This window comes from Centruroides sculpturatus, unplaced genomic scaffold (assembly GCF_000671375.1).
Source record: "Centruroides sculpturatus isolate CEXI.00-Female unplaced genomic scaffold, Cexi_2.0 scaffold1282, whole genome shotgun sequence".
Classification (NCBI taxonomy): Eukaryota; Metazoa; Arthropoda; class Arachnida; order Scorpiones; family Buthidae; genus Centruroides; species Centruroides sculpturatus.
Window position 1 is genome coordinate 1 of NW_019385766.1, and position 27,327 is coordinate 27,327.

The following is a 27,327-nucleotide window of genomic DNA, read 5'->3' on the forward strand; positions in this document are numbered from 1 at the left end:
AAATATGTTTAGTTATGAATATTCCATAAATTTAATTCTGCCTCCTTTTTTAACAGGAAAACCAAATTTAAAACTATTACACGAACAATCATCCAAAAAACACTTCCTCATTTTAAAAACAATCAGTAACAAAAAAGCCATTTTATCAATGTCTTACTCATTGTCGACACCAAGTCAATTACTCATTATATTGTACGAATTAATTACCTATTGTTATCGACACTTTCACAGATTATACGATAAACACATCCAAAACAATATTCCAGCAAACACTTTTAAAAGTGAAAATATTAAAAAAAAAATTATCGTTTAGTTGTTCATTCACTTTATTCCAACATATATAAATCTAAACTATTTAGAAATGGCATTAAAACAAGATTCAAGCTATTTAATCAACAGAGCATAAACAGATGCACAAAATAGCAGGTGTCCCCTTCGTGCAACAATGGATTTCTGAATGATATAGACAAAAATTCAAAACAAACATGATTATTTAAAGTATAATAGATTCTAATTTATGGAATATATTAGGAAGAGTTTATCAAAGTTTATTGTTTTGGTTGCTAAACATGATTTATAAAGTCATTTAACTTTACTCGATTACATTTTTATGAATATTTTTATAGATAAAAAAAATTATTTTCGTGAATTATATACAAGACAATTCATCTTTTGATTAATTTATCTCTTGAGTGTTGACATCATTTATATCCAGAAAAAGAAACAGTACTTAATTACATTTAATTATAAACTCAAAATCAAGACTACAAATTAACTTCATAATAAAAAAAATATGTAAAATAACCTAGTACAGTAAATAACACTATAAATTTTTATATACAAAACAATATTCAAACTATGTTTTACACTATAAAAACTGTTAAAAGTTGCAAAATGTAAGAATTTTTGTAATGCTTTTTTTTTAAATAAATCAATGTAACCAACTAGAACAAGCAAAATACTAGAGAAACATCATGTTTTGTAACAAATCCATTAAAACTTAACCTAATGTTCAAATCAAACTTATTAAACAATAAATACCAATTCGAAAATAAGTTAAAATTAAAAAAAATAACAACAACTCAGCTAATCAAATATTCCTGAAAAATATAATTTAAAAAAATTGAACTTATTTACTATAAAGATTATAGAATTTTCTAGAATGTACTTATCAGTTATTGTTTGCTACAGAGTAACTGCAGAAATTCTAGAAATTGGTTTCTTTCTTGTTTTTATCGAAACAAATCTATATTTTGGTATTTTACGAAAAAATATGGTGAAAAGATGATCTACAAACCTTTTACGTAGTCAACCGTTAAACAATTGAAGGCAATTTACTGTATTAGAAACTTTTGTTATAGTATGGACGGTTCCTTTGCACTTTACATACAAAGACAAAGGAGTCAAACCAGTAAATGACGTTAAATAATTAAGCAAACGAGCCATTTTGACCAATAAATATCATAAAGACACTCGAAAACTATTTTTAACAATTGAGTAATTAAAGATAAGTTTAATAGTCGAACAGTTTCTAAAACAATCCACTTACCTGAAAAAAGGATCATTGTCAAAATCTCTCATCATCGAACGAAAGAGCGACATTATATTCGGTAATTAAGATTTCCTCCGACTTATTGATTAAAAACTACACACGACCTAACTAAATTGTCTCTTAACGATTGATATGGCGACTCTTTTACTTATCAATCTAAACGCTAGAGGCGCGGTTTGCTGCATAGACGCTAAAATTTCGGTTTTTGTTTGTTTGTACTTTTGTTTTTGTTTTTTTATTAATAAACTTAAAATTTATTAAATTTAATTTATTTTTAATTATATTTTAATATTTTTAACTGTTTATTTTGTTTTTGACAAAAATATTAAAATAATAAATATAGTTAGAGAATTTCCTAGATTTTTCTAGAAACACGTATATGTGTTTCTAGAAAATNCTATGTTTTACATATAAATTCTTCCTAACAAAAATTTGTTTTGTATTTGAGATAAAATCAGAATTCATTTCCTGAATCCTAAACTCCGATATGAATATTTAATTTTTCGATCTTACTAATTTTAATATCAAATTACGTTTTTGTTTGAAAAACTTAAAATTGTGATTTTTATCTGCACAAAGACACATAAGAAAATAACATATTCGTTCATTTCAGTATATTTTTTCAATTAAATATTGCCCATGATGGTGACCGAATAGGCGAAACGGTTAAGGCCTCTGCAGGAACCTTAGACGTTTTTTGTGTGAGGTTTGTCTCGAATATTTCAGTGAAACAAGTATTCCTGATCATCCCGCCACCCCATTGTGGGCTTGTCCGAACTCTTGATGAATATGATTATTTAAAGACGACGTCAGAATGGTTAACATCTGCTCAGAAACAGCGAATTTTGAAGTTTCTTGTAAAAGAAAATGCCAGAAGCATAGAAATTCATTACGAATTTTTACCAGTGTTTAGAAACAGCGCTATAGCCGACATATTTGTGTTTAAATAGTGCAGTCACTTCCATAGAGACCACGAGTTCGTTGAAGATATCTTCACCTACACCGATCCGTGTCATCGCTGCAAGCACAATATGCAATGTTGATGAGCTAATTTTGAACAATCGTCCAGCCACTATGTTCTCATGGAGACTTGGCGCACTCAAGCTGCACTCTGTACTGGAATCGGTAAAACTTCTATAGATATTCACAATTTATCACAAGCTATCATACACAAGAAAAGATCGGAAATGTCAAGCAAAGATATCCTCTTGTTGCAGAATAACAGCATACAGTTATGAAAACTAGGGAGGATTTTGCCAACATAAAATGTTGCTTTATTCTCTATATTCCGGACTTGTTATCAAGTAACTATCCTCGGCCTAGTTTTCTGAAATAATATCTTGGCAGAGAGAAGTTTGAAAATGATTATGAAGTAATAGCTACAGTCCTTCAATAGTTCCTGATCAACTAAAAGAATCCTTTGCTACTGGAATACTAAAGCTAACGGCCACATAAAAAACTATTTAAAATGACAAGAACTTTTTAAAAAGAAGATAGTGTATGTAATCACTGTCTGTGTATACTATTTGTGAAGTATTAAAATCAGTTCGCATATTCGTTGGACAATCATCATAGTTTCTATCAACAACAGGTCAAATTAGTAAAATACTAAAAAGTTTCAATTTTACTATTTTATAAAATGTTGGCACATTTTAGTTAAAAGTAAAACTTTTAAAATTGTTTTAACCTAAAATAAGACGAAACCAATATTAAAATATGAAATAAATAATTTATGAAGAAAAACAGGACCATGAATACGGCCACCAGAGGGATTTTGCTGTTGGCAAGACATGTTAACATTCGCTCTGAAAGTAAAAACGAGAGAATAATTTAAAATAATTATGTACACTTTATTGATATTGTAAATATAAAATAAAAATAATAGATAATTATATAGTAAACGGTTTTGTAATTTTAAAATGTGTTCATTAGGTAGATTTGGGTAAGTAAAAGATTTTTTATGAAAATGTTTTGGTAATTATGAATTTAGGCAAATGAGTTAATCATCTAATTATATATGTGTGATCGAGACTATTTTAACGTTTGACTCCTTTAGGATAATGAAGGATAATGCATCATTGGGTTTTCGGTTAATGTAGCAAATTGTATATAAATAATACGGTACTATCGGAGGAATACTGCTGAAATTAAAGCCAACAACTTATTATTTATTCACATTATTACTGCAAATCGGTGTGAATTACGTGCTGTGACTTTATAAACTATTAATAGTTATTTCAGTATTTGTTTTATACAGGATTTCTGTTAACAGAACATCAGATGATAGACCAATCTGTTTAAATAAGCAGTGTAGACAGCATTTTTAGAACATCAGACTGCCTAAGGGAGCACTATTCTAAGGAAGATTTCTAAGGCTGTATCTTTAATCTTATATTACATCACCATCCGTGGCAAGTGGTGAAGATTTGGTCAAATCTTCCATTGATCAGTTTTCTAATACACAGAGTCAAAAGATTTCTTACAGAATTATAATGAACAGGTATCAAAACTTTTGTAACAGCATTTGTTAGGATCAGTATTTTACAAAGAGAAATACTCGACAGTGTCTACAGATGGTGTTAAAATCAAATGGAGTTTTCATTTTTTCCGTATATATGAGAAATGTTGAGCAAAAAATTTTTTTCATTATATCACCATAAAGACTTGCCTATGCTAACAGGGAGGTTAATAATGAGACACTACAGGTTCAGGCTAAATGCAAGACATTTTTGTATAAAACATTGCTCTATGATATTTAGTTTCCAAGATATGTAGTTTTTTAAAATTATTTCTTGTACAGCTTATTTTCTTGACCATTTTCTCATAAAATTTTTTAATTGAAGTAAGTAGATATGATTAAATATTCATTATTGAAAATTACTCTGTAGTTGTGTACAATATAAAAGTGTAAAATAAAACATTTTATAGAAAGGCCTAGGCCTAAATTCACACCTATAAGAACAAAGAAATATTTTTACTATGATACAGCACAACTAAAGTAACTTAAATAAAAAAGTTTCATGGAAATTGATGACTGATTAATAAAATCTGGTCTCTCATTTTTTATCTATAGTGTGTGTCATTTTTTATCTCATTTTGAAAAACACAAAACTCAGACAAAAGATGATATATGCAATAAAAACAACTAGCAGCTGAAAGCTGCATTTATATACTACATACAAATTTCTATCTTTTGCAGACATATACAGAGCTAAAGTTAGTTGAACTCACAGAAAGTTTTTGTACCTATTTTTGTAGTGTTTCTTAAAAATTAAAAATACTCAATGAAACCCTAGTCATTCAAAAAAGTTCAATGTTAAAAATTCAAATTTTCATTCAAAAAAGTTATATGTTAAAAAGCACTAAATAAACTTTATTTTGTATTAGTACAGGATAAATCAGACATAGATTAAGTCAAATTTTACAACTGTCATATTTTCCCATTTTTTGGACTGTCTCATATTTATCCACATTGATCCTACATACAAAAATATAACATATATGTGAACAAACAATGCAGGTCACATCTACTTGCATTGTCATCTTGAGTGGATAAGGAAAAAAGTGATTAGCAAGTAGATTTTGGAGGTCACATGATCTTACTTTAAGACTACTTTACTTATTTGTTTTTATACTGTAGTTCCTATTAGGAAGCATTTGGAAATTTTGGAGTAATGATAGTATTCACATCTTTTCAGCTAGATCACCTATTGTATTTCTGGGAAGAAGTGAAAGTAATGTGACTAGCAAATATTCTGTATTTATTGATCATTTGATAAAACAATAAAATTGATGGTATATAGGGATAGGGATCCAAGGCAGACTACAGGGGCTTAAATCCTCCTCATTGACACAAAAAAAAGTAAAATATATTTGTTTAAACTTCAAATCATTTCTTCTAAAAACATTTATGATGGCAAATATGGTATATCAGAGCATTTGCATTACAATAATCATGCATATGTTAATAAAAGGTGTTTATTAATTATTCAAATACTTTTAATTTTTGAGCAAGGCTTCCTTTAAGCTCTTCTGAATCCACTACTGATGATATAAGAATGGAAACTATACATGTACAGTAAAATTATGTGATAATGAATTTTAACAATTCCAAGTGTGTTATAAATTATATAGAGGCTCTAAGACATGAAAAAATGAAGATAATCAAATACAGTAGAGCATCAATTATCCGACTCAATTGGGGACTGGGGTTGGTCGATAACCGAAAAGTATGAAAAAATCCATTATTAGTGTAGTATATTATTATATCCCATGTAATTAGTATATTAGTATATCGCTATTAACCTACTTTGCGTTGAATTTTCCTCCATGTTAAGCCTATCAAATTTTTTTAAAAAATAATAATCGTCGCTATTGTATCGTTAAAAATTAGAAAATTAAGCCTCATTTAAATACTGGCTCCCTTTTATGGTTGATCCAGTGTTGCCAGCTAAAACACGTAAAAATAATATTAAAGTAGCCAAGACATAGCCAAATATTGTAGCGCCACATCACTAGCGGACATTTGAATTTGCCGACTAGAACGCGGTCGGTTAACTGAGGTGACAGTTAATCGGGGGTCGGATAATCGATGCTATACTGTAGGGGTGGCCAACTTTTATGTACAGAAGATCTACTTGTTATCTTAAAAATGTGTTGCGATCGACTTGTTGTCGTAGGGTTCGTCTAAGTGACGAGGGGGTGGTGTGAAATACATACTATGTTTAGATAGGTAAGAAAAACCACAATTTATTTAAAACATGAAGAAAAGGTACTTATGTTGTAAACAGAATAAAAATTGAAACTCAACGTTATCACTTTCGGGGACCACTACTTCACCCTTCCTCTTTCTACTGTGTCCCGACTACTCCCTCTGTCCCTCTTCCCACTTTTTTTTTTTGGTTTTACGATCTTTGTCTACATTTCTTATTTCCCTTTTACAACTGTACGCAAATGAATATCACACGGACTGACAAAGCTGCATCTGAGGGAGGACGTGGTGGTCCAATATCACTACATTTGCGTTTGCGCGTTACGTTCGGTTACAAGTGTAACACATTAATTGAAGACATCGCGAGCGATCGACCAAAATTGGCTTCGTGATCGTTGGCCACCCCTGCTATACTGTANCTCAACGTTATCACTTTCGGGGACCACCACTTCACCCTTCCTCTTTCTACCGTGTCCCGACTACTCCCTCTGTCCCTCTTCCCACTTTTTTTTTTTAGTTTTACGATCCTTTGTCTACATTTCTTATTTCCCTTTTACAACTGTACGCAAATGAATATCACACGGACTGACAAAGCCGCATCTGAGGGAGGACGCGGTGGTCCAATATCACTACATTTGCGTTTGCGCGTTACGTTCGGTTACAAGTGTAACACATTAATTGAAGACATCGCGAGCAATCGACCAAAATTGGCTTCGTGATCGTTGGCCACCCCTGCTATACTGTACTGTTAACAACCAACTGTTACTTCAGATAAGGGAGCCTGATACATCAATCCCAAGAGTGTTTTCTTAAGTAGACTTGACTGTAATAAAATAATTATTGTTCTTTGGTTACAATTTATTATTTTAATATCTAATAGAAGTATTTAAATCAGATTTTGTTGCCTCAAAATAATTACCAGTATAATTATATCACTTTCAATAATTAAATAAATGACTGTTGTAAGGAAAAAATATATAGATAATTGTAAAGTGAAGAATTTTCAAGCCAATATCCATTCAATAATATTATATCTTATTACAAATAAAACAATTGTCTGTGCCAGCTTTCATAAACAAATTTAAAGTAATAATTGTGTCAAAAACATTATCACGTGTTCAAATGATTGTAGATTTTTGAAAAAACTTCCAAAACATTCCAACATTCCAATTCATATCCATGTTATAAGGAAACTGTTCTTTATTGGAGTTAATTTTTTAATATTTAAAGTTCAATTTAAAAAAGCATAGTTTTCTTATGTATTTTTGGCACACGATTATTTGAATGTATTGCAGATTCTTAGAAGTGTGCTTTAGTTATATTTCTTATTTTGCATCTTTAAGAATTTGACATAATAATACTGAACATGCACATATAAATGCTTTTTAAATAAATTTGTATAAAAATTTTTTATAATGAAAATAAGGTACTGAAAATATACATGTATGACTGATTATAGTTATAACAAAAGTGGGAAAATTGCTTTTGTCAATTACATTATGTTATTAAATATACATCTTAATGTTACTTAATGTAATATATATATAAATTAAACAGAAAGTTTAACTTGTATGTCTTGAATCTCACAAGTGAGAAAAAAACTCAAGATAAACAGGTTTTGAAATATGGAGGTTCCTACACTAAATAGTAATAGGTTTGATTAGAGGTATGGTATTTTATTAATACAATAGCAAGTACAGTGCACACCTGTATTAGGTATAAATAATACATTTTTGACATACCTTAACAGAAATAGTTTCTGATGCCTGACTTTCTTTAATTAATAAGATGCAAGCAAAACTTGTAGCCAATCAGAGAAAAGCAGCCTTAATTGCAACTATGTACTGTATTGCAAGAGATGTTTCTCAACTACAATTTATGCTATCAAAATGTAGTCACCAACACAAAAAACGTCTTCTAACTGTAACACTGTGTTAAGTAATAACTGTCAACTAAAAAACCTTTATCAGTGTTGTGTTCGTTACAATATTCACTAACATTTTCAACCTCCACCGAGGTCTTCTTCAGGTGCTGACTAAGATGGAGAGATGATCGTGCAGGCGTGGAGATGCCTATTCGAGGAATTCGAACGGGGACAAGCGGAGAGGTGATACGTAATATGTGCAACACTTAAACTCAGATGACATTGTTCTAACGGCCAAGGGGAGACAACACTTAGTCAGCACCTGAAGAAGACCTCAGTGGAGGTCAAAAACATTAGTGAATATTGTAATGAACCCAACACTGATAAAGGTTTTTTGGTGGGCATTTATTGTAGCCACCAAGCTTTGAATTTGCAATTGACACTTCAGTCCGTAATCTGAGATACAGAGATTTTGGGAAAACATTATTTGAGATAAACATGAGAAATATATTGAATTTAGGCTGAAAATACAGGGAGAAAAAATAAATTTTGAGATAGAGGTTTTTGAGATAGGTAGGTTCAGCTGTTTTTCAAAGATAATGTATTCCTGTTCCTGATAGTTTTGTTGAGATACTTTACATATGAACAAAATGGGTTTCAAAATAAAGTTGCTTGGTTAGAAAACTAGTTTCCTAAAATATTGATAGAGAAATTTGAGAATTTTGAAAAAGTAACATGATTGACATCTTTATCAACTGTATTGGAAGATGACAATAATATTAAGTACTTAGACTCACTAGTTGGACATTTATAGAAAGACTAAAAGAGTATAAAACCAGTTTGAATTGATGAGATTAAAAAATTGATGAAGGAAGCAATGAATAAGAATGTAAAGATCAGTTGGGATATTATAACACTCAGAACAATTATAATTATTGAGAATCTATAACTTTCATAATTTAGATTTTGAATGTTTTATTGATATTTCTTAACCATTTAATGACCATTATATCTATTAATTTTTAAATGTTTTTGAAGTTATCTAAACAAAGAAATTTAAATACTTTTTATTTAAATCTTTTAAACAAAGAAATTTAAATACTTTTTATTTTCATTTAGTTTGAAATTTAGTGATTAAAAATTTTATTTCTGAATGGGATTTATTTAATATTAAAATAATCAAGTGAATATTTAGTTTTTGGTTATGTTTTTGAAATATTTTCATAAAAAAATTTATCATAAAATATTGAAATATATTCTTGTGAAAAACAGTTCATAAATATGAATCATACTTACACTTTTTCTTATCCTAACTGACAATATTTCATTTTAAAATGATCTGTTAGAATGATTAGGATTACTATACAATTATATCCACAATCCTGTATGAATACAGAATTTTTTTGTTCAAGTATTTGCTAATTAGTTTACTTCATAATGCATTGACAAATAGATGTTTAAAAAAATTAAAATATATCTACTACTAAAAAGTTTTGAAAGTAATAAAATCTTTATTTAAATCTGAATTTAGTTTTGAATTTGAAGCTACAATATAAATTTAATCTAAATTTAACATTTAGATTTTTCCCAAAAAATTTTTATGAAAATCTGTTCTCTCTCATATCCTTCATCTGAAAAATAATTGTTTGCATTTTGTATAAGATTTGTATATGCTTAAAATTATAGTAAATTGTGGATAGGCTTATACTATAGCAAGGTTTTTCAATTTTCATTTTGCAAGAAGTTTTAAATTTCTTGCAAACTGGTAATTGAGACATATTACATTGAAAATCACTATACTATACTGAGTCAAACCTGGGTTACAGTATTTCTGAGCTTTTAGGATAGTATATCTATAATAGTTACTAAAATTTTTTCATAGAAAATCGAATGATAACCAAAACTCTATTGGAAAGTTTTTGAATAATTTTAATTACAATATAATTTCATCCAGATAATCTGTGGTGACTTATGATAGTGTATACTTTGTAGAAAATTGTTAGAATAGAAATAGAATTTTTGCATAATCTGTGCCTCTAGAGCATCCATTGAAATTGTGACACTTACTAGTAGAGTAATACCCTGAACTTACGCGATAGGTGGGATCGAGCGATAACCGCATAAGTTGAATTTGCGTAAGTCGGGGTATAATTTCACAATTTCTGTAAAATCCAAGTCGGATGTATGTAAGCTAATAAATGTTCTCGTTAATCTTATCTCGTCTTTTGATTCATTCACGGTTGCAAGAAATCACCACATAGAGTCTCTCAAGTCTCCGTAGATATAACAAATACAGAAATAAGTAACACAAAATAAATTGTAGCTATGTGTGGATTCCGCGCAACACATCCGAACATGTAAGCTGAACAATAGTGTGGGGGGAGTGAGTGATCAAGAGTTGCGTGGCGTTCAAACAAAAGACAAATCAACAAGATTTGAAAATCGAATAACTCTGGGTTCGTGTAAGTCAAGGTATTACTGTATACAGTTTAGAAGGCACATCTCAGGCAATAAAACATTTTTTATACTTTATTGTAGATGTAATTATAAAATAAATGAAACAAAAAAAAAATGAAATACTGAAAGGAAATTCTTTGGGTAGAAGATACAAATGCTTATCAAATGATAAAATTTTATTATATTATTTCTGTTTTATTTATTAAATATGTAACAATAATAACAGAATATATAATGTTAAAATAAACTCAGAAAAATTAAATAGAAAATTTTAATTTCCATAATATCCAATGGCATGGATTTGAATATGTTGTTCAGCTGTTATTTATTGTGGACAACTCTAAACCTAGTTCAGATAAACATTCTCTATCAAAAGCAGAATGAATAAATTGATTTATTTTTCCATGGCAAATTTTATTTTCATTGTCATTTCACAAAACAAGAACAGCAAAATGGACAATCATATACAAATGACAGCAAATACAGTAAAACCTTGATTTAATGGACTAATTTGGATGAGATGGTGTCTGTTAAAGCCAAAAGTCCGTTATATAATAAAGTAGGTTTTATGAATGTGTTAAAAATTGACAAGTTAGTTTATCTGTTTGCACTTATGTAGATACATTTTTGTAATTAAAATTAAGTATGTATAAGAAGTTTAATTACATATAAAAGCATCTTAAATTAACAGGGTGTTAATTTTCTCTTATGATGTAAGAACCAGAAATTTTGTCAGTTATATTGTTGTTTACTGTATTCTTAAAACAAAATGATGGCTGAAAAATCAACTTGTTTTTGTGCTTACTTTGTTTATTATAATTAATTTTGTAATATTATTTTCAATAAATAATCATAAGAATATAATTAGAAAATATATTCTCTGTAGCAGCGGTGTTTCAATCTCTTGCTTTCTTATCTCCATAAATTTGTTTTGATTAATGGTAAATATTTTCACTTTTGGAAAAGTTCAACAGGTTAAATAACATGTTAAATATGTTAATAACATGTTAAAATGTTATTAAAACTTGCAAAACAAAAATTTGCTGGAAAGGATGTCACTATTGATGCAATATTCATTCTTTTTTCTGTTCATCAGAAATTCATTCTGTATGAACTAAGGCATTAAAATTATTTTCTATTTAATTTTTCATTTTATTTAGAAATTTATATTATTATTATGTTGTGTTTAGTGGGTTATACTCGGTTGACACCAGTGGCTGTGTACTATGCTGGACAAGAGTCAAGGCATAGCAACCAAAATGAAACTAAAATTAAATAAGTGTGTCAGTGTCTGTATCTGTATTCAGGAATTTCCTAACAATATGGCATGTATTCAATATAGTGGCCTTCTGTAGTGTGGTGTATGTATTTCTATTCAATTGTAATGTGCCCAGGCTTTTGTGTACTGTGTGTGGTATGACACTTGTAGAGGAGAGAACGACAGGTACAATAAGCACCCTATCCATCCTCCACAGATGCCTTATTTCCTGGGCGAGTTCTGTGCACTTGCTAATTTTTTCAGTGAATGTGTTTTATATATTGTTGGTGTTTGGAATGGATATGTGTATAATGTATGTGATTTTATTGTGTTTGTCAATGAGTGTGATGTCTGGTCTGTTGTGGTAAATTGTTTTATCTGTGATTATGGCTCTGTCATAGTACATTTTGTTGTTTTCCAATACTGTATGTGGAATGTATTTGTAATATGGTTCGTGGATGTCTAATAATTTGGGTTTGTTTGCAAACTCTTGGTGTATTATATTTGCTACTTGATTATGTCTGTGTAAATGATTTGTCTGTGCCAAGAGCTTGCAACCATAAGTGATGTGTTGTATAGTTTCTGGCATGATGTGACATTTTCTGCATGTGTCATTTGTGAGTGTTGTATCTTTGAGTATGTATTTTCTGTAGTTTTTAGTATTTATGACCTGATCCTGTATGGCAATCATAAGTTCACACACGGTACCCATACTATTCAAACTTGATATAAAATTATCACATCCAAAATGTTTAAATTTCTAGTATGAAACAAATATAGTCACTGAACTAACGTTTTCGATCTTTAACCTAGATCTTCATCAGGTTCGTTGCCATTCTAAAAATGGAATGTTAAGAATATAGAACATTTTTGAATACAAAATTAAATTTTCTTCAGTATGTAATAAAGAGCAAAGATTTTGAATTAATTAACTAGATAGAAGTCTTCCATAATAATGACTGGCTCCATCTTCCAAGGAATAATATATAATTACCAATGCAGATGCTCATCACAATTATAGCGCCACGCATAAGATATTACATTACTATCTTTGAAATTTATACAAATCTCCAACTTGGTTGCTTTGTAAATCTGAAGGATTTCCAAGTCCTGATGTGGTCTGTTTTGAATGATGTTTTTATAAGACTGGTGTTATTTGAATCAGCTCTTACATTGGGGTCCATGGCGTATGCTGACAGCATGGTGGTGTGTCTTTGTTTGTCAATGTCATACAGTAGAGCACCGATTATCTGACTCAATTGGGGACTCGGGTTGGTCGGATAACTGAAAAAATTGGATAATCAAAAAGAATGAAAAAAATACATTAGTATAGTATATTAGTATATCCCAAGTAATTAGTATATTAGTATATTGCTATTAATCTACTTCGCGTTGAATTTTCATCGATGTTAAGCATAACAAAATTTCTTAAAAATAATAATCGTTGCTATTGTATCGTTAAAAATTATTTTAAAATTATTTTATTGTTCACGAAACAAACAACCACTCATAGTTAGAAAATTAAGTCTAGTTTAAATACTGGCCTCCCTTTCTTGGTCGAGTCAGTGTTGCCAGCTAAAACACGCAAAAATTTAACAAAAATAATATTAAAATAGCCAAGACATACCCAAATATTGTAGCGCCACATTACTAGCGGACATTTGAAATTTGCCGACTAGAACGGTCGGTTAACCGATGTGACGGTTAATTGGGGGTCGGATAATCGATGCTCTACTGTATTTATGTTCAGCAGTTCTTTTTTGAACAGACCTTTTGGTGGATCCAACGTAGACAAGATCTCTTTGAAACCTGTGATCTCTTATCGGGATACTGTACACCCGTGATGTTCTCAAATTATCCAGTGTGCCTTTCGCATTTCTCAAAAGCAAGTAAATAGTTTGCGTTCTCGAGTAAGCCAATTTGGTGCCCTTCTTTTGTGCTATTTCCTTGTATAGGGAATGCAGGTTTTTGTTGTATTGTATAACTGTGTGTTTCTTACTTCTTCCTGGTCGGGACTCAACTTCAACCCCCCCCCCCCGTTCCGTGGAGGTGTGAAGCCCTGCATTTATAGTATGGAAGTTATGAGCTAAACCATGGATTAGGTTTTTTTTTGTACCCATGATCTGCGGCAATGTCCTCTATGTGTCTAAGTTCTTTGACTGTGTCTTCCCATTTAGAAATTCACTCACTATAATCGGGCATTCACTCACAATTCTAAATGGGAAGATAGTAATGTAATATCTTATGTGTGGCTCTATAATTGTGATGAGCATCTGCATTGGTAATTATATATTATTCCTTGGAAGATGGAGCACGTCATTATTATGGAAGACTTCTGTCTAGTTAATTAATTCAAAATCTTTGCTCTTTATTACATACTGAAGAAAATTTAATTTTGTATTCAAAAATGTTCTATATTCTTAACATTCCATTTTTAGAATGGCAACGAACCTGATGAAGATCTAGGTTAAAGATTGAAAACGTTAGTTCAGTGACTATATTCATTTCGTACTGGAAATTTAAACGTTTTGGATGTGATAATTTTATATGTACCAGTATTTATTAGTAAATGTTGTTTCTGAACTTGATATATAATAAGATCAGAAAGTTTAATTATACTTTCTGATCTTATTTTTCTCCAGAATATCCATTTTAAAATATTTCTCCAGAATATCCATTTTTCTCCCAGAATATCCAGAAAGTTTTCTCCAGAATATCCATTTTAAAATATTTATTTTGCTTTATTTTCTGTCATTACAAAAAGTTAATTTTTCTCACATTATCTCTAAGATTTTAAATTTCCTGTGCCACTTTTTGGCAGTTTCTTAGTTGATTTCTTTAGACAATGCCAAATAAAAATCACATTTCAATTCACTAAATCTGAACAACAACTGAAAAAATTGAGTAATGTATATTATCATAAAACTATTATTTATATTTGAATAGTCATTTCTGCACAAAAAATTTTAATGTATCTGGAGCTTAGACCATTAATTGTTACTCAACAAAGCAAATGCATATAAACAACTGTATGATATTGATGTTTTAAAATGTATCAATAATAAATTTATTGATTTGCTTTCTATGAGCAGTGCTCTATTTTTTCTGATAATGATGCAGGAAAGGTTATTTCATTATCTAAAGAAATTTTCAAGTATCAAGTAAAGTATAGAGAAGTGACGAGCAATCTTTTCTGGATGTGTGGGCCACAAGTTGAACTTCTTAGGTTTCTACTGTAGTGGACTGCATGCACTTTTTCTTAAAGTTGCAGGTTTTAAGCCTGCTGAATACCAATACATTCCATAACCATCAGTAAACTAGGTACTAAAGTAATAAATGCTAATGATAGGCAACTAGTAATTTAGTTTCTCATATTTTTACTGACAAGGTTTAATTTCAATGTTCTTTGTCATGAATATTAGCTTAGTTCAGGGGTCGCCAAAGTGGTCGATATGGACCCCCAGGGGTCGATGCAACATCATTGGGGGGTCGATGCGGCTAAGGGGTCACAATTTTTTTTTGTTTAGACAGAGACCACAAACCACAACGTTTTTTTTTTCGCTCATACACTTGTAATAAAACTTTACGGTGGGGGTCAATGTGAGGCTTTGGAAAGTGATTGGGGGTCGACGGTTAAAAAAGTTTGGCGACCTCTGGCTTAGTTAGTTATAATAATGGTACAAGATAAAAAACAGGGAAATAAAATTACTTTGCCAAAGCTATGGACTGCATATTAGGATCTTATGGGCAGAAAGCATATTGTGGGTTGCTCATGACTGGTACAGATTAACAAAAACTTTATCTGGTGATCAACATCAGTTCCTCAAATTAGAAGTTTTGTAATAATACAAAAATAAAAACAGAATGTGAAAGTTTATAAATATTAATACAATTAAATCTAAAATCTGTAGGTATATTATCATTAAATTTGACAATAGTAGAAAATAATTATTTGTTTATTTAATCACTTCTTTGAATTATTTTATATTAGTAATAATCAAGCCAAATTTACTATTTGCTGCATTTTGACAATTAAATGTACAAATGCTATATAATTAGAACAAAAGGTAAGTGATTAATACAAGATGGTGACTTGACTATGTTTTAATCCAAATTATGTAGAATTATGCATATAATTAGCCAATATGTAATCAGATAATAAATCTGGCTTGATTATTTGATTTGTAATATAATTCAAGCTTGGTTTCTTATATGATCATATTATTAATGTTGCAAGAAAGCTGAGAATTATTCTATGTAACAATGATCTAATTAAAAGTAAAGAATATTTACAGTTTAATAATTTGAAACTTTTCTTAGATGATTGGTTAAAATTTTTCAGGTTAGAGATATCAAAAAGATCATCTTCAAAAAGGACAGGAAGTTTATGTAAAGTGTCATCTATTCGATATTGTAGAAATAAATTAATATGTAATTATTCAACATTTAAACGTTCATCAAATCTACTTGAAGGAAAGTGTCAAGTCCATTATATTCAAACTCGAAACATAGTGCTTGTAGCTAGGATACTTCGAGGAATTTTAAAGATTAGGTATATTGTGATTGGTTCTGCAATTGGTGGTGGTGTACAGTTATCAAAGGTATGATGTGTATAACTTTTTATACTTTTATTAATCTAAATTTTATTTATAAAAAAATTGCATTGTTTTAGAAATATGAGGAGTGGAAAGATCAGCTTCCTGATTTTAGTTGGATCAAACAACTTGCACCTCCACCTGACAAAATTGATCATTATCGCACTGCTTTATTAGAAATGAAAGACAAAATAACATTACCAGAAAAAGGATGGTTAAGAAATAGGCTATTGAATGTAGAAGATAAAATTCGACTATTAAATGATTGGTTTTCTGAAGCTAGTGATGGAGATGCCATTACCAATTTGGCAGAAGGTGAGAAATTATCCATTATTGTTATTTATTTCTTGCTTCTTATTTTGATCCAAAATAATTATATCCAAATAAACCAAATTATATTATTACTAGCAGATGAGCCTGGTGTTGCTTGGGCAAAAAGTAGCGATAGCGAAAATTTGCCCAAGCAACAAGATTATTAGATTATAGCTGATCTTACCCATTTTTACTGGGTGCAAGAATTAGGTTCACTCAATTCCGAGACTAATTAGAGAATTTTTAGATTGGTCTAAAAACATGTTCGATTTTCCATAAAAAACCGCATTTAAAATAGTACAGTAAAATCTGAATTCAGGGTAATCCTTAACCTCTCCTTCTCCTCCGCGGGGAAAATTTCAGAAAGTCCCTTCTTTGTGTACATTCTCATCACATATCCTAACTGTGTACTAAATTTCAATTTTCAACTCCTAACCATTATTATTATTATTATTATTATCAACCCATCTCAATTATATTATAAGATACAATTATCATAAAATTAGTTCAAGAATTTCTACAATTATCATTTTATAATAATTCCTTGGACTAAGTTTATTTAATTATGTTATTAAATCATACAGATTATTTTGTACAAATATTTTTATTTATATTTCCCTGTAGAGAATGAACATCAAAACATTAAAAGAGCATTAATGAATAAACTTTAAATTTAAATATTACATAAAATTTTACATATTGGACTTTACAATCTTTGAAAAAACAAATATTTTTGGGAGTCTACTTTACTTAATAATTTATTAATTTTATGAAAATGGACTTCAGATTTTTGGTTGATATTCAGTATATATTAGGTTTTATTATTTTAAAAATCGTTAATTTGTATTTTAATTCATAATTATATATCAATAGTCTGACATAACATTAACAAAATAAAGTAATTATTTGTATTATGCATCAAAATTACTGACTACTCGTGTACTGTACATTTATTGTATACAGGTATCCCTTGATTAACATGGTTAATTAATTTGTCAACACTACTACATATATTATAATCGCATTAATCAAATACAGTATCTATGTTAAGGAAAGACAGCTAGTTAAGCCACATTAATTAAAATTTTTGCCATGTATATAAAGGAATTGCCGCAACTAGTTTTGTGCATTAATCAAATCCTACATTAAGCAAAATCATGTTAAGCAAGGAGTAACTGTACACAGGTGTTAAAATATCATAAACAAAAATATTAACAAATCAGCAGAAAAGTTCTTTTTTATGTGAATGATGTTTTTAACTCCTTTAATTTTTATAAATATACTGAATTTGTTAGTTTAAAAAATTTCAACAGGTTAACAAAACTTGTTGAGAAACACTGAATTTTTTCTTCTCTTATTAAATTTATTTGTTTATTTTACATATACATGGAAATGCCATTGGACAAAAGATTTTCACCCCCCAAATAACAGTTAACACCAGCAGATTAAGATAATATAACAAATAAAAACAATAACAGTATAAAAAATTAATAAAAAAAATTTGCAATTTATACAGTTAGTAAAATTACTAATAAACTAATGTATAATTTTCTGTAATTTAAATATTTTTAATCAATTTATTATGCACAAATAAATTATGTATACAATAATCATTTAACACAGTTTTGCTAAAATATTAGTACAGGTATCTCTTGTATAACACGGTAGTTATGTTTTGAAAAAATGCCTTGTTATGTGAAACCATGCTATACAAAATGTGGGACTAATGCAAAACATAGTCCTTTAGGTTCCAGAACTTAACAAAAGTATACTATTCTTTTTCATTACTAAGAGAAATATGTTTATTAAAGCAATCACTAACTTATTTCCAATTAATAATTAACTAACAACATTTAAACTAACACAGTTAAAAGTACTGTATTACACATTAATGTTAATTTTAGTTAAATGAAGGCATTTTTGTTTTACAAAGTATCGTTGTCATCTCTGCTTTTTTGGTAATCTTGATCAGAAGTATCAGAAACATTTTCATATTATCTATGAAAATAAAAAATATGAAAACATAACAAGTTTAAAGATAAAGAATTAGAATTCTTAAGAAATACAGAATTCTAATTCTTAAGAATTAGAATTAAAATATTTAATACTTTATCTTTAAACTTGTTACGTTCTGAGCGGTTAATGCCGTTTTTGTTCCAATTTAAAAACTTGTTTGTAAACCTATTTGATTCTGGTTCTGCTTGAAGACGGCGTTTATAAATACGTTGAAAGCGCTTGCAGAATATTAAAACATTTCTTAAAATATTCTTTAACACCTTTTATGTGAATTTTTCTCTTGAATCAGTAAAATTGTTTGCATGACATCTACTCTATGTATTTAGTTTTCATTAAACTTGATGAAAGGCAAAAAACAAATAAAAAATTTTAATATTCTAAAATCCATGGGCAAATTTGAGACAACATGCATGTTTACTTTAATAAAAAGTTTACACTTAAAATTTGTGAAGTTTTGTACAGACAATTTCCAAAACTGTGTTAGAGCGAAATTGGAAGTTGCATTGTACAGGGGATATTCCCAATTTTCAAACTGTTAGAGCGAAAACATGTTGTATGAGGGATACCTGTAATTATTAATTGATTTTATTATTTAAACTTGTTATTTAGTGACCTAATTAAGATGTATTGGTATTACATCAATTTTAATTTCTTTACATTTATAAATATGGAAGGTTTATTAGATGTGGACAAAATTTTGTTTTTCTAAAATATATCTTTAAAAGTTTTTGTGTTTTGTTGTATAGGCTGTTTTAACTTTAATATTTTATTTTAAATTTTAATTAAAAAAAAATATTATAAAACTACATCTTTTTAATTTTAGTTAATTTTATTTTAAGTTTTTGTTTTTATAAAATTTGACTTAATGCTTTTATGTTGCTTTCTATAAAAAGTTGATAGTTTATTTAGAACGAATACTGTTTATGCTTTGTTGAACCCCTCTTCTACAGATTTGCCTTTATCAGGACATATTACATCAACAGTTTTTAGAGCTACATCTGTTTCAGAAGAAACCAAGCAAACAAGATTTGATGAAAAAAGAAGAATGGAAAAATTACAAGAAGAATTAATACAAGTTCAGGTGAGACTTTTTTTTTTACAGTATATAGGTTTTTAAGTATGTAATTTTAATGTAATTTTATGTAATTTTTATAGTTGAAGTATCAGAGGGAAATTGAACGCTTAGAAAAAGAAAATAAAGAATTGAGAAGACAACTCATGTTAAGAACAGAAAAGTCACAACCAAAAAGAAAAATTAAGGTATTCTTATTACAGATAACCACATATATGTTTCTGAGGTTAACATACTAGTTTTAGTTAATGCAGATCTATTCTGAGGGAAGTTTAATTTTGCCAGCTTAGAGCTAGCAATGCTAAACTGATACCTGCTCTCTAGTTAGTAGGAAAAAGTAAACCATAATTTTCTTAGTTCAATACTCTTATTTGGATAGTGTAATTTCTACACACACAGTTTTATAAGTATCAAAATCATTTTTAATTAAGGACATAACAAAAATTTATATTAAACATGCATTTCATGATATGTTTTCTCTAGTTTTTATAAAAATTTCCAATTTATAAGGATTAAAATTCGTTATAACATAATTATAGTTTTTAAACAATTCTCTGAACATATAGTATTTCAGTTATAAATTCATCAATATAAATAGCAATTAACTTTTTCTACAATTTGCACTCTATTTTAAAATATTTAAGAGATATGATCTAAAATTACTTGAAAATATTTTCATTTGTTTGAGTAAAAGTTTTGTGAAGAACAACTTTATATAAAAATTATACTGATTGGTTATATACAGTGGGTGATCGGTTAACGAAGAAATCAGATAACGAACACTTTCGCAAAAGATTTTTATGATCAGATAACGAACACTTCACTGAACAAACAAAAAGAAACGATAGAAATAGCAAATACCGAATGATTTTCTTTTGTCTTCAGGTAACAATTCAAAACTTTTTGAAACACGGGAGACACCAGCATCAATGCTCAACCCGATATATACTCATCAGATAGTATTCCTCGAACTTTGAAATACTTCCTTTTAATTCCAGCCTTTTATTTTTCTGACAAACAATTCTTTTATAGTATTTGCGAGACTGTTGGGCGGGCACTCATTGAGTTTTGCATCGGTTTTTATTTTTGAAAGGTGAGAGTATAATAGCAAAGGTAGAGAGTGGGCAGAAGATGTCTGATGTTACTGGGCAGTATGGCTTGAACAAATTTACAGTAGGGTTCAGTTCAATCTTATCTAAGAAAGATACAGTATAATTAAGAAAACTCAAGCAGCTAAAGGAGTAACAAATATCACATCTGAGAAATAAAGAACATTGAAGAGCTCATAATGGAACCTGAAACGGATCTGACAACAGAAGAATGCCAAGAACTCTTGAATGAAGAACACCAAGAAACTCTGTGAGATATGTTTTATTTTGAAAAAGAGGATTAATACCGATATCTGCTATTAATTAAAGATCTTTTGAAGAAGTGGGGGATGTCAGATTAACGGTCTTAGAATGGCATACAAACCAGGTTGAGGTTAATAGGCTCGGGGATCTCTACAATTACAATGCTATTAATTCTGAAAATCCTGAAGAAGAGAGAAAAGCAATTGACATTAGACAAATTATTTAACCCCCACAAACAAAAAAACATCACTAATAAAAATGCAAGAGTGTGTATATATGTATTTTTATTATTACATATAAATAAATGTAGTAAGAAAGTATATATTTTTTATTTTTTGGGGTCTCCAGAACGAATTAATCAAATTCCCATACAAACCTATGGTAAATTGATAATCAGTTAACGAACAATTTGGATAGCGAACAAAGTCTTGGAATGAATTATGTTCGTTAACCGATCACCCACTGTAATTTAAATCTTCATGATTAATATTTATAAAATTATAAAAACTATTTTATTATGATTTTTGAAATGATAAATATAAGTGCAGTTTAAAAAGAGAAAAATATAGTATTGTCTAATAGTAGAAGATGTATCTTTTGCTACTTAAGATTCAATCTTTTGTATTAACAAGTTTTTTAACATAAAATTACTATTTTCTCTTTTTGAACTGTACTTGTATTTATCATTTCAAAATCATAATAAAATAATTCTTATGATTTTATAAATTTAAGACATTTAATATATAATTTTAATTTAATTAAATATATATATAATCATATGTTATTTATAGTGAATGTCAGTAGCAAAATGATAGTAATTGGAAAAAGAAGAAAGAATTTTTTTCTTGATATAAATTCAAATACTTTAGTAGTAATACTACCTTGCCCTCCCTTGTAATAATACTTAATTTGTATACAAACTATAAAGAAAATTGTTTTGTACATCTTTTGAACTTATGTTATTGTGTATAGTGTGTGTATTTTTATGCTGATATAAAAAAGTATAATTACATAGAAATAAAAATAATTGTAATTTGTTTTCATAGTGGACAGTATTATTGTTTGGTATTTTATTAGTTTATTATTACAGTATGATTAACTTATTACTGATTTACTGTTCAACTAAAATCTAAAGGCTTTATTTATTTAGTTAAATTCAAAAAATATGCAACTGTTGAGCATTTAACAAAAGTAAAGCATTTAAAATAAATAAATACAATATAAATGTAATTATCAAATTTAAAATATACTAGTAATGTACAGTAATACCCCGAACTTATGCGATAGGTGGGACCGAGCGGTAACCGCATAAGTCTGGGTATAATTTCGCATATAAATACATACAAATAATTTTTAATTGGGGCCGGAGACTAAAGAAAACAATACTTTAAAAAAAATGTTTAATAAAATCTTAGATAATACATATGTATAACAAATTAGGCCTATATTATTTTACAATTTTTCACATTTACTTGATTATCATGCCATAATTTTAACATTGTTTCCATCTCAGTGATAATACTGTGATGTTTACGAATGATGCTTGAATTTAAAGATTGAGCATTTTTCACAGCTTCGAGAATTTTTTCTTTGCCTTTTATAATTGTTCTGACCGACAATTCCGGTAGATCAAACTTTGCCAATTCACAAATTTTCATTTTTGTATTGAAGTCTTTAATAATGTTAACTTTACATTCCAAAGATAAAGTTTTTCTTTTCTTGTTTGATGCAGAAGAATTAGTTCTACTTTGTTTGGATGACATAGTAGAGTCTCTCAAGTCCCCGTAGGTATAACAAACACAGAAATAAATAACACAATAAATTGTAGCTATGTGTCGATTCTGCGCAACACATCCGAACATGTAAGCTGAACAATAGTGTGGGGGAGTGAGTAATCAAGGGTTGCATGGCACTCAAAGAAAAGATGAATCGATGAGATTTGACAATCACGTAAGTCAGGGTAGTGTAAGTCGAGGTATTACTGTATACAAGTACATTTTATCTATTCATTTTTTACACTTACTTTATTAATATGGTTTTGATGATGTTTGTTGTTAAAGAGGGATTTGCTGTTTAATGATAAATGCTGTTATATCATTGTTTCAATATATTAATATTTTCACTTAGAAAAACTAGAGCTAATTTTTAAACTCTGTGTTGTTCAAAAACATTTGTGATAGAAATATTAAATTTTTGTTTTTATATTTAATAGAAATCTTTGATTGATATGTATTCTGAAGTTTTGGATGAATTAAGTGAGTATGACTCTAGTTACAACACCCAAGATCATTTGCCAAGGGTATGTATAAGAATGATTGTACTAAATTTTTATTTAACGTCATGAATTTAGTTATGCACCCATAAACAAATTACCAACAAATGATCTGCCAGATTATTCATTGGAAAATTTTAAGGCTAGTAAATAATTTCAATAATTTTGCTAGAGATAGGCAGTTATGCTGCAATCTCTTGGTTTCTGTTCTACACACACATACACACAAGTCAGCTGAGAACCATAGAGTGTCATGGGCACTAAATCATCTGCAATCAGTGCTGTGAGTAACCAGTATAGTTATATCTTAACTAATTAATTAATAGTTCTGAAAGTGAAGATTGGACAGAGATTCAGGTAGCATAACTGATAATTCATCTGCACAGTAAGCAGGAGTTGCAGGGTTGAGTCCTGCCCCAAGTCAATTCTTTTCTTCAAGAATCTTCTAAATTAAAATTAATTTATTTTTAATTATTAAATTTACCATGAGAAGGCAGTGTAACTATCTACCTCTAGCCAAATTTATTTGTATTTAATTATTTACTAGCCTTAAAATAGCCCAATGGATAATCTGGCAGATCATTTGTTGTTTCTGTTATATATAAACAAATTACCTTTTCAAATTATACTTGTTTATCATTACAACATACTTGAAATTGATGACAAGAGTAAAATGTCAATGTATATTGAGTAGTTTCAGAATATAATTATAACAATTTTATAAGATTTTATCTTATAAAAGTGTTATAATTATATTCTGAAACTAGTCAATGTAATCCAGATTCATTTTATTGCAGTTTTTCATCTACAGTTGTAATAGGTTTCCTTTTTAATGATATTTTTGTTATCAAACAAATTTTGAAATTTTGGTGAGTTTCCCTGAGATTGTTGAAAGTAAAAAGAATGAAATTAGCAGATACTATTGCCATACTAGATAATGTAATTATTATTCTGCCTAATTTATTTATTGATTATAAGAAAGCTAATAGGCATGTTTTATGCTAAAAAAAAAAGATAAGTAGAATAACATTAAATTGTATTGTAGCTTAAGGCAGGTCATTTCATCAGAATTAAGTTAAAAATTTCTTTTTAACATAGAATTTAATTAATATCTATTAGTTTTGATTAAATACTTCACAAGTATTTGTTTTTGTAAAAAATAATCATTCAGAAATAGTATATTCTACAGTCTTGCATTTGTATTGTAGAACATATTATACTTCATGTATGTCATGTTAACAATACTGATTTTACAATTATTGATGAACATACCAAACAAATCAAAATATAATATGTTCAACAATCTTTACAACTCATTGACTGTTAGCAACTTGAGAACAACAATTTGATTATCATAAATTTTTTATTTGTTATACAGTAAGACCCCAATTAATGATGATTTGATATAACATGGTCTGCTTGAAGCCTAAGAAAAGCTCAAAATTTACACTGAGTCAAATTATTGCGGCATTTCATTGATTTGTATATAATACGATTATTCCCAAACACAAACCAATCAGTGAAAGGTGGCAATTCGTTGTAGCACTGTACTTTCCTTAAATCTACGTTTGTTTCATGCAATTTTCAAAAATATATAACATAATGGATGACATAGGAAATATCAACTTCACTTGGCAAGAATTAACTGAAAAATGCATGAATAGAGTGTGGAAGAAGGTATGGCTGAAAATATCCAAGAATTCTCAACGAGAAGAGTGTAAATTGTCAACCTAATCGATACAGCAAGACTAGATGTAGGTGAGCAGGATATTGAAGAATTACTGCAGGTTTCTGGTGAGAGCATTACCAACGACGACCTTCAAGAACTGGCAGAACAATAATTCATGTAGAACTGGAAAATAGTGATTATGAAAACGAAGAACCCAAAGAAATTGTTAGATTTCTTTAGTAAAAGTTTGGTAACAATAACTGAAATTGTTGATCAAATTGTAGCAAATGGTCCAGATTTTGAAAAGAGTGCAAAAGCAAGATGAGGCATTTTGGATGCAATCTCTTGCTACCAATATTTACTTAAGAAAAGAAAAAGAAAGCGACAAATGCAACTACACAACTTTATAGCAAAAAACAAGAATTTCAGAAGATCCAGACCTTCATTATAAAAAATGAACTTTACATTTCTGTGTGCATATGTTTGTGTGTTATTTAACATATATTATTATGCAAATTAATATAAAAATAACTTAAAGTAAAATCTCTTTATTTTTGGTTGCGTGTTCTCCTTCCCCTATTTACTCTGTGTTAAAATTACCTCATTTAACGCTGTTTTGTTTAGCACTTTGTGGTCTAGGAACGTAGTTCCTGCATTAAGTGGGGTCTTACTGTACTTTAATTTTTACTAATAGTTATATTCTTAGAAAATCTTTGCATTGCAAAAGTTTGTTGTGAAGAGAATTCTTTTTATGAAAGGACAGAGTTTAATTGTATAACATTAAAAAACTACACATATACACACTATTTAGTGAGAAACACCATTTTCATTATTAAAACACAATCAAGAAAGTTTTGTAATTGGAGGAAATATTTCCTACAAATACTAAACTTACTTTCTTCATTTTGTTTGTTTACATTTTTATATTTTGTAGAAAAAACACAAATAAATCATAAATTTGCCTTTAACATTTTCTTACAGAAATCAATCTATGATCAAAATTTTTCTTAATGTCATGGAAAACAGCAATTCATCTATTTTTAGCTAAAGATTCAGTTTTGAATTCTTTTGGAGTAGAATCATTGTTTATTATGAGGGTCATTCTAAAAGAAAAGAACATTTTGATCTACGTCATGGACCTTCTCATTATTCTCACCAGTCAGATGTTAACAGTGAGCTGCAATGATCATTTACTGTTTATAATGTGACTTTGAAATCTGTGACAAAATTAAAGATCCCACCAAATGTGAGGTTAGTAGTGTAATACACTTTTCGAATGTGAAAAAAGTTTGCCATATTGAAATTTACAGACAGATAACCAAGTTTTATGGGAATGTGATGAATGAAGCTTCAGTTCAAAACAAGCAGCAGGGATTGTTGTCCAGAGGCATTGTGCTTCTTCAGGATAACACACATCCACGTGCTGCTGCATTGACGAAGAACTTGCTTCAGCAGTTTAAGTGGAAAGTTTTTGAACATCCTCCTTATACCCAGACTTGACTCCAAGTGATTACCATCTTTTCCCAAAATTGAAGGATTTTTTGGTGGGAATGACTGGTTCAAGAACTTGGTGGTAACTGAGTGTTCAGAAGGCATAGAAAAGCTGGTGATATGCTATGACAAATGTTTAAATTTGTATGACGACTATGTAGAAAAATAGCTAAAGTATCATATGTGTTGTAAAATAAGTTTTGTTTCATTATTTTAAATAAAAATATCTAGAGAAACAAACGTTCTTTACTTTTAGAATGACCTTTATACCATTGTTTTTATTTTAAATTTTGTTCTGATATATGTTAATGGCATATTTTTTTATTTGTTACTGATAACAATTTTGACGAAAAAATCATTCAGATTATTATCAGAATAAGCAACTTTATGTATTTGTTTATTATGTTATATGAAAAGTTTACTTTTAAATTTAATTACTTCATTTTGGAGAAGTTTATGTTGAATTTATTTTTTGACATAAAAATGAATTATTTTGATTATTCAGTATTTCATCTTTATAAATAGGTAGTTGTAGTTGGTGATCAAAGTGCAGGCAAAACAAGTGTATTAGAAATGATAGCACAAGCAAGAATTTTTCCAAGGTAAAGATTTGTTTTTCAAGTTATTTTATGTATATTTTGTATAAAAATATTTGATAAGTACAGTGGTACCTCAAGATACGAACGCCCCAGCATACGAAATTTTC

At 28.9% G+C, this 27,327-nt stretch overlaps 1 protein-coding gene across 1 annotated transcript; it reads left to right on the forward strand.

Annotated features, from left to right (window-relative positions):
- Positions 1 to 3,305: 3,305 nt before the first annotated feature.
- On the forward strand, positions 3,306 to 27,327 carry LOC111641922 (dynamin-like 120 kDa protein, mitochondrial). Its single transcript, XM_023388170.1, has 7 exons — positions 3,306 to 3,494; positions 16,185 to 16,443; positions 16,515 to 16,752; positions 19,716 to 19,846; positions 19,921 to 20,025; positions 23,402 to 23,488; positions 27,147 to 27,327. Exons 1-7 carry the CDS (start codon positions 3,472 to 3,474, stop codon positions 27,225 to 27,227), a joined length of 924 nt encoding a protein of 307 aa, XP_023243938.1. The 5' UTR covers positions 3,306 to 3,471; the 3' UTR covers positions 27,228 to 27,327.